This window comes from Citrus clementina, unplaced genomic scaffold (genome assembly GCF_000493195.1).
Source record: "Citrus clementina cultivar Clemenules unplaced genomic scaffold, Citrus_clementina_v1.0 scaffold_3, whole genome shotgun sequence".
Taxonomy (NCBI): Eukaryota; Viridiplantae; Streptophyta; class Magnoliopsida; order Sapindales; family Rutaceae; genus Citrus; species Citrus x clementina.
Genome location: NW_006262339.1, coordinates 29,611,757 through 29,624,128, shown reverse-complemented (window position 1 = coordinate 29,624,128; position 12,372 = coordinate 29,611,757). Strand labels below are relative to the sequence as shown.

The 12,372-nt window shown below is 40.2% G+C and overlaps 2 protein-coding genes across 2 annotated transcripts; one reads left to right on the top strand and one right to left on the bottom strand.

Moving 5' to 3' along the window:
* Nucleotides 1-2,676: 2,676 nt before the first annotated feature.
* LOC18048938 (receptor-like protein 9DC3) lies at nt 2,677-4,815 on the top strand. The gene is made up of 3 exons (XM_024187323.1): nt 2,677-3,018; nt 3,139-3,282; nt 3,853-4,815. The coding sequence occupies exons 1-3, from the start codon at nt 2,677-2,679 to the stop codon at nt 4,813-4,815; spliced, it is 1,449 nt and encodes a 482-aa protein (XP_024043091.1).
* A 2,651-nt stretch (nt 4,816-7,466) lies between these two features.
* On the bottom strand, nt 7,467-8,249 carry LOC112099833. The gene has a single exon (XM_024187322.1). It carries the CDS (start codon nt 8,247-8,249, stop codon nt 7,467-7,469), a length of 783 nt encoding a protein of 260 aa, XP_024043090.1.
* Nucleotides 8,250-12,372: the final 4,123 nt, after the last annotated feature.

The following is a 12,372-nucleotide window of genomic DNA, read 5'->3' as shown; positions in this document are numbered from 1 at the left end:
CCAATTAGAATATGCACGTATTATTGGATGTCTTATGTATGCAATGACTTGTACTAGGCCTGATATTGCTTTCGCTATTAGAAAGCTCAGTAGATATACTAGTAATCCAAGCCAAGCACACTGGCAAGCAGTATACAGAATTCTAAAATATTTAAAACATACAATGGATTATGGTAAATACTACACTGGATATCCTTCAATTTTGGAAGGATTTTTGGATGCTAGTTGGATTACTGATCGAGATGATCATACATCCACAAGTGGTTGGATTTTTAATCTTGGTGGAGGAGCTATTTCATAGGGCTCAAAGAAGCAAACTTGTATAGCAGACTCCACCATGGCTGCAGAATTGTAGCTTTGGCTTCATGTTGCAAGGAAGCTGAATGGTTAAGGAATTTGTTTATAGAAATTCCTATTTGGCCTAAACCAATGCCTCCTGTATCTATTCACTGTGATAGTGAGGCAACTTTATCAAGAGCATATAGTCAAATCTATAATGGAAAGTCTAGGCACATTGGTCTAAGACATAGTTATGTAAGACAATTACTTACAGATGGAGTAATCACAATTGACTTTGTGAAATCATGCCAAAATTTGGCAGACCCCTTAACTAAAGGCCTTGCAAGGGATATTGTATTTAAAACTTCTAAGGGGATGGGACTGAAGCCAACATCATCTTATCACCAATGATGGAAACTCAACCCAACACTTGAAATATCAAGATCTTGGGTTCAATGAGCAAAAGTACATCATATGTTGTGATAGCAAGCACTATAATATTTTTAGATGCGTCCCAAAGGTTAGTGCTTGATACCTGTAACATATGGGAAAGGTTAAGCTACTTAGCTTTTAATGGACTTATAAATGTTTTAGTTACAGGGACATTCTAGATAAGTCCACCTATGTGAGTGTAGGAGGTGGTGCCGCTTCCTATGTAACTTGGCTGGTTACTAAAGCGCTCATGAAAACAGGATATAGACACAAGGCCAATCCACGTGTCGGCTAAGGAATACTTGAGAATTTGAAAACTTATGTGTGAGATATATCCGGTTAGTCGATTAAGGTCGTTGGTTTAAAGCTTGCCTACCATGCCACCTTGATTAACTTTGATGTATTGTCACTAAGTGAATGTTCAAGTCCAAAAGACACCTTCATCTATGCCTAAGTTTTCCAAGCATGTGCAAGATCATTTTTCCAAATTCATTTATTTTGAAAATGGTGGGGGATTGTTGGAAATTTTCAAAATAATTGTGTCTTATGGTAAAGACATGTCCTATTAATTGTGCCTTATAGAAAATGTACCTTTCACTAAAGACTTATCTAATTAAATGATGTCTTGTTGTAAGGACATGTCCATTTAATTGTGTCTTGTATAAAATGTATCCTTTTACTAAATGATATAACTTTTCATGGCAACATTTCACTTAGACATGCATCATTTCATGATGACATTTCATTTGAAATGGTGATGGTTCAATTTGGACCATTGATTAAAATCAAATCTAGATCCAATGACCATGAATGAAGGGGTATCATGAAAGATGATAACCCAAATGAGGGGGCACAAGTATATCTATAAATATGGGTCATGTTTAAGCCATTTAGACATGAAATGAATGATCCTACACCACTCTTTTCTTAGCATTCCTTTCTAGTACGAATTTCAACACAAAACACCCATTTCTTTTGTGCATTCACATTCCAATATATTGTTTTCTGCAGGAACAATATATTGTTTCTTCGTAGGATTGCAACATTCAAGAGTGTTCTGGTTTGCTTTCGTCGATGCACAATGCAAGCAAACAAACAAGTGCTTCATTGTATCCCGGAGGCGTATTTGCTTAACCCATGTGCATCACTCAATTGGTGGGGGCAAATAACGTCTTAAGGAAAGCGACATTTGTAACGTGCCTTGAAGCACACAAAATTTCTGCAGTTTCTTCCTACATATAGAGTTAGTTGTAAACACATTATTTTACATAATAAAGTTCCACCATTATTGTTGTATTTCTCTACATTTGTCATTCCCCACAAAATTTACCACCAACAGGTTATAGTTTTCAAGTTGATTGTTCATCACCTTTCCATCACTTTTCTTTTAAAACAACTCATTCCTGCCCTCCCGAACAAAGTTTGGCTTTGTTTCAATTTAAAAATAACACTTCCGTCAGATCAGCGAATTACTCTTTTTGCAATAATGAAAATTCTTCTCCTAAGACGAACTCTTGGACGGAGGGTACCGATTGTTGCTCATGGAATGGAGTAACGTGTGATAATGTGACTGGAAACGTGGTTGGCCTCGACCTTTATAGCAGCTGCAGTTGGCTTGTAGGTACCATCGATGACAATAGCACCCTCTTTCATCTTTCACATCTCCAATCCCTCAACCTTGCTTATAGCAATTTCCTCGGTTCTCAACTCTCTCCGGAGTTTGGATGGCTGAAGGAATTGACATATCTTAACCTCTCGGCTTCCAATTTCGGTGGTCTAGTCCCTTATGAAATGTCCCACTTGTCCAAACTAACTCATCTTGTCATTTCCTTCTGCGTCTTGACAATCGAACAAAAAACTTTTGATTTGCTTGCAAGTAACCTTACAAAATTAAGCCTTCTACATCTCAGAAAGACAAACATGTCTTTGATCAAACCTTTTTCTCTATTAAACTTGTCTTCAACAATGACGGATCTCGATATGGGTGATACTGCGATGGAAGGAAATTTCCCAGACGACATTTTTCGTTTTCCAAATCTTCAAATACTCAATTTAAAACTAAACAGTCAACTCACAGGTTATCTCCCGAAGTCTAATTGGATTAGTTCTCTTAGGAAGTTGGATCTTTCTCTTAGTAATTTTTTAGGCGAAATACCATATTTAATTGGAAATCTATTTTTCTTGAAGGTTTTACATATTGGATTCTGCAATTTCACTGGGTCAATTCCAACATCAATCGGAAACCTTACCAGAGCTACTGAAATTGTGTTCGCATCAAATCATTTTACAGGCCAACTGCCTTATCATGTAAGTGGATAGTCTTATTTAACCACTTTAGACCTTTCTAGAAACTATTTCGAAGGCAGAGTACCATCTTGGTGGTTCACTCTGCCTTCTTTGATTTCTATAAACCTTGCATGGAACAAGCTCAATGGTCCTATTGATCCATTCCAGTGGCCTAATTCACTACAGGATGTTCGTTTGGAAGAAAATGAGATCCGTGGTACAATTCCTAATTCCATCTTTCAATTAGTGAACCTCACTATTCTCGATCTTTCATCAAATGATTTGGTAGCGCAATCAGATTTGACCAGTTCTCAAAGTTACAAAAGCTTCAATTTCTTGATCTTTCAAATAACAGCCTACTCTCATTTACCTCTTCTGCCAATATCTTTATTGAATATTCCTTACCTAGCCTTAAGATTTTGCGTTTCTCTAATTGCAATGTCAGTGAGTTCCCAAGTTTCTTGAGAAACTCAGAAAATTTAAGTGTCTTAGAGCTCTCTAACAACAGAATTCATGGTCGGATTTCGAAATATGGTTTTCAAGGATGGAAGAGTTTGACTGTCCTTGTTCTTTCCAACAATTTTTTGACACATATAGAGCTACATCCATGGATGAATATCACCATCCTTGATCTGTGAAACAATAGAATCCAAGGATCAATTCTGGTTCCACCACCTTCAACCGAAATCTTCTTAGTTTCAAATAATAAATTGTCCGGACAGATCCCTCCATCTATTTACAGCTTGAGTTTCCTTCAACATCTTTCCTTATCGGACAACAATTTGAGCGGAACAATTCCTCCATGTCTTGGAAAGTGGAAACTTTAGCACTGAGCTGATTACTCTGCACTTGGAGAACAACAGCCTTGAGGGTCACATCCATAATACTTTCGCAAATGCAAGTCATTTAAGGAGTCTTGACCTTTATAGCAACAAGTTAGAAGGGCCATTACCAAGATCTCTGGCTAAATATATTAAGCTGGAAGTTGTCAATGTGGAGAACAACATGATAAGTGACTCATTTCCATGTTGGATGGGATCACTTTCGGAGCTAAAAATTCTTGTCTTGAGGTCTAATCAATTCGATGGTCCACCATGCAACTCCAATATTACATTTCCCTTTCAAGCCCTTCGAATCATTGATCTCTCTCATACTGAATTCACTGGTTTTCTGCCAAGAAGGATTTTTCCTAGTATGGAAGCAATGAAGAATGTGGACGAACATGGAAGACTTGAATATATGGGTAGAGCCTTTTGTGATGAGTCCATAACGGTGGCAATGAAAGGACACGATTTTCAATTCCAAAAGATCTTTGTCATGTTTAGAGCAATGGATCTTTCAAGCAATCGATTCCACAGAGAGATTTCTGAAGTACTAGGAAACTTTAAATCACTCAAAGTGCTCAACCTTTCACATAATAGCCTGACAGGTAATATTCCGGTGTCCTTTGAGAATATGACAGCCCTTAAATCATTGGACCTCTCTTTCAACAAGCTTGATGGAAGAATCCCAGAGCAATTGTTAAGCATTACAGCCCTTTCATTGTTAAATCTTTCATATAACCGACTTTGGGGACACATTCCTCGAGGCAATCAATTTAACACATTTGAAAATGATTCCTATATTGGGAACATTCGTTTGTGTGGAGAGCCCTTGACTGTGAGATGTAGCAATGACGGCCTGCCAAAAGCACCTCGTTTGGCTTATTTTGATCACGACGAAACTGCAAGCCGGTTTGATTGGAAAATGGCAAAACTGAGGTATGTGCCTGGACTAGTGATTGGATTGTCCATTGGATACATGGTGTTAAGTAAATAAGAGCACCAGCTCAGCTATGCCATCATCCCCACCCCGGGGTGGATCACCTCAGTTGAATGATACGAGCAGAACACTGATAATGAGCCCTTTACAAACATGGGCCGACCAGAGATGATTACCAGCCAGAGGAATATACCGATCAAAAACATATACCGAGCAGATGCCCATTCCTCAAAGAGCGGGAACACGATCTCATGAAATCACGACAGTTAAGCTTTTCCCAGAACCATTGAGGGAGACACAATGTCCCACGTTTGCCCAATATGTGGCAGTTGGAGTCCCATAAGGGGCTGCCATTACCCGAGAAAGGGGGAATGAATGGTGAACGGAAACGTGGGATAGCGGCTATAAAAGAGGAAGAAACCAATGAAGAAGGGGATGAAAAAACTGAGAGAGAAGGGAAAACTCTGTCAAATTGAAACTAGACTGTTTTTCTGTCTAAATTGAGAGTGAATCGTAAGCCATTCCGAAATCTAAATTGAACCGTTTTTCCGTAAACACCTTGTGCTAACTTAGGCATCGGAGGGTTTACGCTAGTAAAACCACCGGCGTCTCTGATCTATTTCTTTGTGAACGTAAGCTTAGCAAGATAAAAAGGGGTGACTTCAACCTAGTGACGTAAGCGACCGTTAAAGCAAAGAGAGAGTGACATCGTTCCATTAAACATATAAGCGTTGGTGGAGAAATCTGGTCGGGTAAAGGGCGAGCAGATTTCAGCATCAATATTTCGACGCCGTCTGTGGGGAGCTAGATAAAAAGCTACCACCAAATTAGTAGTCATCGGAGAAGCAGCGAACAATCGGTTATGGATATATCAAGGAAGGATGCCTTAGGTGGCGACAATGAAACTGGTGAAACAATCACTCTCCGAGAGATAGCAAATGAGGCTAGAGAGAGGATGATGCAAGATCGGATGGAACGGATGGAGAAACAAATAGAAACTCTCGTGGCCATATTGCATGAGCTGAGGGATGAGCGGAGAAGGGACTATGAAACTCTCGTGGGGAGAGATGAAGTTGAGGCAGAACTCAGCCTCCGGAGGCGTAGGGTTGAGGAAATCCCTCCACTGGTAGACCAATCCTACAGGGTGCATGCTCATAGAAATGCTGGTCGGGTCCTAGGGGAGCGCATGGATGAAGGGAGATTTTCGCTTGGAGGATAATGCTAGATGAAGGTCAAGACTCCTTAAATGGTAGATGGTAGACCAATCCTACGGGGTGCATGCTCATAGAAACCTCGCTCTGGACGAGTACTGGAAATTGATGGCCGAGGAGCCAATGTTGATGAAGGAGAGCTCAGACAATGGCTGCAGAATGCCGAGCAGGAGCGAGATCAGATAGCTGCACACGATCCTGACCGTGCTGTAGAATTGGAGGGTGAGGTGCGCAGATTGACGCAGGTGATGGAGCAGATTCAGGGCAAGAGAAAGCCCCCGACTTGGAGGATAATGCTAGATGAAGAGTCCCCGTTATCAGCTGAGATCATGGGTATTGTAATCCCAAGAGATTTTCGCTTCTCCGACCTCAAATACTCCGGGCGGAATGACCCACTGGTGCATATTGAACGCTTCAACGACATGACGGGTGTGCAAGGTCTAACACCTGCTCAGAGGTGCAGGGTGTTCCCATTGACATTAGAGGGACGAGCCCGAGAGTGGTACCGCAAGCTGCCACGAGGAAGTATAAAAGGATACGAGCAGATGTGCCAACAGTTGGCCGAGCAGTTTCGAGGAGCAGTAGCCCCAGAGGACGATATGATGGAACTGATAGGGATAAAGCAGGAGGAACATAAATCTCTTCGGGAATTTGTAAAACGATACCACCGAGCCGTACTTGATCTGGGAGCTTTCAATCACCCGCAGGCATTGAGAGGATTAAAAGAGGGTGTGAGGATAGGCCGACTGTGGTACAACTTGAGAAGTCCCCTAGTGCAGAATTATTCGGCCAGGTACGAGCAGGCATTTTCACGAAATTTTACTAAGGCAAGCAAGCGCCTATTCCTGCTCAGTCGCCTAAGGACCAGCATGCATTTTCACGAAATTTTACTAAGGCAAGTAAGCGCTTATTCCTGCTCGGTCGCCTAAGGACCAGCAGGCATTTTCACGAAATTTACTAAGGTAAGCAAGTGCCTATTCCTGCTCGGTCGCCTAAGGACCAGCAAGCATTTTCACGAAATTTTATTAAGGCAAGCAAGTGTCTAATCCTGCTCAGTCACCTAAAAAGACCAGTAGGCAAACTTACAAAATTGGTTATGGCAAACAAGTGCCCATTCCTGCTCAGTCGATTAAAGGACCAGCAGGCAAAGCCAACTAAATATGATAACGCAATTTACAAAAACGATCCATAAGCAAAACCACAATAAAAGGCCCACAGAAAGCATTCAAAATTTATACTCAAATGTTTACAAAACAGATGAAAGTCTAGAATTTATACAAAAATAAACTTAAGGGTTATGAGGTTCAACCGCCTCAGTAGTCGAAGGATCAGCAGTCTCAAGAAGAGGAGGATCAGCAACATCAGGGGGAGTAGGCACTGGCCCTTGACCTACTTCAAAAGCACGATCCCCGGCTTTCCCCTCCTGCACCCCCATCTAAAGGAGCCTCCACTTGATCCTGGTCACCAATTTCCTCCAGCAAAAAAGAATTTGTTCTTCTAATTTTTACATGAGGAAGGAAATCCGGTGATCGGCTTCCTCTTCGCAGAGCTCGACATAAAGTAGTACCAGCCTGCTTCCTTCGGGCTACTCCTCAGCTGGTATAAATGCTTTACTTCAGCAAGGGAAGGTTCCTCTGATCCACACCTCTCCCATAACACATACATAGCTGAAAGAACCCTCCATCCATTTGGATGTAGCTGACTTGGAACTAGGTGCATACCACCCAGTATCTTGGCAAAGTAATGCTGAAGGGGCAACCGAGCTCCTAGTTTGAAGCTCTCCAGGTGCATCGTCACATATCCCCTCGGAGGCCGACTAGGAACATCATCTTTCCCAGGAATTACTAGGAGAACATCTGCAGGAATGTCGTAGAGATTTCTAAGCTTGAACAGGTTAGTTGGGGTGGTGGCACAGGCTATATAATCAATAGGGTAGGAATCTGCCTCCACCCTATGACCAAGGTTTCTCTTCTTAGGGGGTCTGCTCGGCTCGGAACTACTCCCCTCACTATTACCTACGTCTTCAGGGACCCCAACCCCACCAGAGTTGTGATTCTCACCATAGCCCGACGCGGGTCCACCTCTGTTTCCTACAAGCTCTAATTCAGGGAAAGGTGAAATGGCCATGGGACGAGGGTATTCAAGGGTATCCTTATGATAGGAGGGACCTACACTACGAGAGGAATGTATGATATCACTAGGTCTAAACAAATGGGGATAGGAATCCTCTATCTCTTCATCGCTCTCAACTACAATTCTTTTTCCCTTTCGGTGGGACATACCGAGGTTTTAGAAGGAAAATCACAAAATATCTAAGAGTATGGGTACAGAAAAGGGACAAACACAGAACCCACAATACAAAACCCAATTAACAACAACCAGAAAAGAGGTTAAAGGCTATACCTGGAATAGGCTGGCACGGACAGTGCTGTCGTGATAGAGAAAGAACCCAGCAAGTGGAGGTTCCGGACACGGAAAGTGTGAGCAAAGTTCAAAGAAGGAGTTGGCTTACGGCGGAGAGACGAATAACAAAACGATGATGATTTCGGTCTAGGGATTTGAAACAAAAAGGGGGAAATGGAAGTGTTTAATTGATGGGGATGCCAGCTCACTCACTATATATCGAGGATGGATAGCCCGTCGTTTCAAATTTCAAATACGAAGAGTCGGGAAGCGCCACGTCATTAACCGTTATAAAAGGTCTGACGAGACATAAGCCCAAATATATATGAGATATATTCATAAAGGCCCATACTCGGGTCAAAAATCTCCTCAGACGAGAGATGGAACCTCAGAGCCACCACAATAACGTGAGGACCAGATGGGTAGTTCCCAGAATCGGTAAGATTCGATTATCAGTTTCTACTCTCAACTCATTGCACTCGCAAGACCAGAAACTGAGGGACTAGTGTTAAGTAAATAAGAGCACCGGCTCAGCTATGCCATCATCCCCACCCCGGGGTGGATCACCTCAGCCGAATGATACGAGCAGAACACTGATAATGAGCCATTCACAAACATGGGCCGACCAGAGATGATTACCAGCCAGAGAAATATACCGATCAGAAACGTATACCGAGCAGATGCCCATTCCCCAAAGAGCGGGAACACGATCTCACGAAATCACGAAAGTTACGCTTTTCCCAGAACCATTGAGGGAGACACAATGTCCCACGTTTGCCCACAATGTGGCAGTTGGAGTCCCATGAGGGGCTGTCATTACCCGAGAAAGGGGGAATGAAAGGTGAACGAAAACGTGGGACAACGACTATAAAAGAGGAAGAAACCAATGAAGAAGGGGATGAAAAAACTGAGAGAGAAGGGAAAACTCTGCCAAATTAAAACTAGACTGTTTTTCTGTCTAAATTGAGAGTCAATCGTAAGCCATTCTAAATTGAACCGTTTTCCCATAAACACATTGTGCTAACTTAGGCATCGGAGGGTTTACGCCGGTAAAACCACCGGCGTCTCTGATCCATTTCTTTGTGAACGCAGGCTTAGCAAGATAAAAAGGGGTGACTTCAACCCAATGACGTAAGCGACCGTTAAGGCAAAGAGAGAGTGACATCGTTCCATTAAACATATAAGCGTTGGTGGAGAAATCTGGTCGGGTAAAAGGCGAGCAGATTTCAGCATCAACACATGGTATTCTCAACTGGAAAACCACAATGGTTTGTGAGGTTAGTTGAAGAAGACCAGCAGAAGAATGTTATAAGAGCAAGACGAAGACACAGGAGGTAAAAAAACAAGTGAAAGTCGTCTTTTACTTATAAGCCTGGTGAAAGGTTAAATTGTTAGTATGTATATTGTTGTTTCTTGTCGTAGCAGAATCAACAGTAATGCTTGACGTTTAGGCATTAGCTCCTCATATAAAAGTCATCCTTTCCTTAACTAGTGAAGCTAAAAAAAGGGCATAATATGCATATAGCTTAGTCCTATTCAATAACTCCTCTAAAAATATGTCATGGTAATAAAATCATAAACTCAATTCACCTATCTCAATCCCAAAACACCAAATCTCAATCATTCAAGCCCTCGCTCTTAAGCTATATAGTTATATAGTATAGTTATCAAGACAATATCCTCATCCATAACGTTATCAATCCTGATTTTAATGGGAAATTGAAACATCTTTAAACCATTAATACTTATCTCAAAACATGTCAACTTAATTAAAAGAGCTCATGACTTATAAATTCGTCTAGAAACTCACTCACTAGTAATGTGGGATATTATAATGAGAACGAAATATATCTAAATAAAAATGATAAAAATATAAAATTGTGATGAAATACCGACAAAAACAATATATACACCTTGGGATTACAATATTATAAATTGATTAAATCTAGTTGGGTTTATAGTTCTTTTTATCACTAATTTTTTTTCCCCAGATATGAACGTGCAGATCCAAATGGCCCCCAAAGCTTTATCCATCATCATAATACAATACAAAGCCAGAAAAGAATTACAGATCTTTCAAATCGCCTTGCAGTTCAACTTGAACAAATCTATAAGAGAAAGATCAACAACTTTAGAAATCAGCTTCCTCCTGCTGCAACTTTCCATCATCGAAGTTTTTAGTGTAGCCCAAAATATCGTAGTTGAAGTTGAGATTCCTTTTAGCAATATCTGATGATGAAATTGATGAGATCCCACAAACCATCTTCTCAAGCTGAAGAGATCCCCAACCCCATAAAACCACCCTCCTTGTCCTGGAAATAATGGCACCCACCAACTTCCTCCTTCTCATGCATCCACCACCACTAGTCACCTTCTTCGCTACTGATCTCCATCCCCTGCTCCTTGCCCTATTACTACTCTCCAGTACTAGTGGTATTGCTTCTGCTCCTAGTTTTGAGTACTTCACCACTACCATTCAGTTTCTTGATCTTTAATAACCAACAGCACAATATAGACAGGAAATAAAGAGTCTATTGTTTTCCTCGAGCATTATTATTCTTACTGTGGGTCACTTTCTTTTCTTCCTAGTTTGTAACAAAAGCAGCATATTACATGGATCAAACCTTGTTTCTTGCGGCCTGTATACATTAAATTGATATATTACTTCTGGTTTTTTGGCCCTTTGTCTGTCTGTAATAAAGCTAGGACATAGTGGTTACTGTGAGTGTTATTTATAAATAATTCAGTTGCAGCGTGAGAATTACAGTTGCAGGAGGATGCATTTCTAAAAATGCATATATAGAAATTGTTGTTAAGTGTCCCCATGAGCTTAGTTGAGTAGTTTCCAAACAGCTTTATTCGACTGACCATCCGAGTGGAATTAAAGAATTTATCTGAATTTTACTCACCCCCTACCTTTTGGAAAACGAAAAGTGTTGTTCATTAATATAATACAAGTGTGTAGCACTTGAGTTTGGTTTTGTCCTCACTACTAAGTACCAAACCTTGATGGAGAATCCAATGCTGACAGACTGCTTCTAGGAATGACTATATGTACGCTTGCCCTCTACTGACTTGTGTTAGTGTTGTTATTGACAAAAACAGAATGTATAATTAAATCCTTTTCCTTTCATTATCATTTCTGGTTCTTACAAGAAAATTTTCTCTTGCTGCTCCAACAGAGTTCTTTCTCCAACTAAACAAATATGATTGAATCTCATGTTTATAAAGAACATTAAATAGGATGCATAAGTTCTTGAAAATGCATATTCTGTTAAAAGAATTTGTATTTCCTTTTGGCAAAACAGATAGACATGGGGACCTATCCAGTCATTTTATTGTTGGGAAAAAAGAAAAAATGTTGGTGCGGAACCAGAAGCAGTCCTTCGAGAAAGTTAGTTTCGAAGATCAAGATTGGAAATTTCATACCATGAGTTTTGCTAAATATATATCGAAACAATTTGGGAAAGATTCAGATAATAAGAGAGCTTCTGAGAATAAGTCAGGATGTATGTACAAATATTGTTGAATTTACTTCCAAAAACTTGACAGAATGATTTTCAAGTAATTTTATTTGACTATATAGTTATCAAGACAATATCCTCATCCATAACATTATCAATTCTGATTTTAATGGGAAACTGAAACATCTTTAAACCATTAATACTTACCCCAAAATACGCCTACTTAATTAAGAAAGCTCATGACTTATAAATTAGTTTAGAAACTCATCCATAACATTATCAATTCTGATTTTAATGGGAAACCGAAACATCTTTAAACCATTAATACTTACCCCAAAATACGCCTACTTAATTAAGAAAGCTCATGACTTATAAATTAGTTTAGAAACTTACTCGCTATTAATGTGGGATATTACAATGAGAACGAAATATATCCAAACAAAAATGATAAAAATATAAAATTGTCATAAAATACCAACAAAAATAATATATACACCCCAGGATTACCATATTATAAATTGATTAAATCTAGTTGA

Bases quoted from the DNA above. Each gene is read 5' to 3' on its own strand.
- LOC112099833 (XM_024187322.1), bottom strand. From the start codon at position 8,249: ATGTCCCACCGAAAGGGAAAAAGAATTGTAGTTGAGAGCGATGAAGAG.
- LOC18048938 (XM_024187323.1), top strand. From the start codon at position 2,677: ATGACGGATCTCGATATGGGTGATACTGCGATGGAAGGAAATTTCCCA. The intron at 3,019-3,138 runs GTAAGTGGATAG...GCATGGAACAAG, and splicing joins CAGGCCAACTGCCTTATCAT to CTCAATGGTCCTATTGATCC. The intron at 3,283-3,852 runs GTAGCGCAATCA...CTGCACTTGGAG, and splicing joins ATCTTTCATCAAATGATTTG to AACAACAGCCTTGAGGGTCA.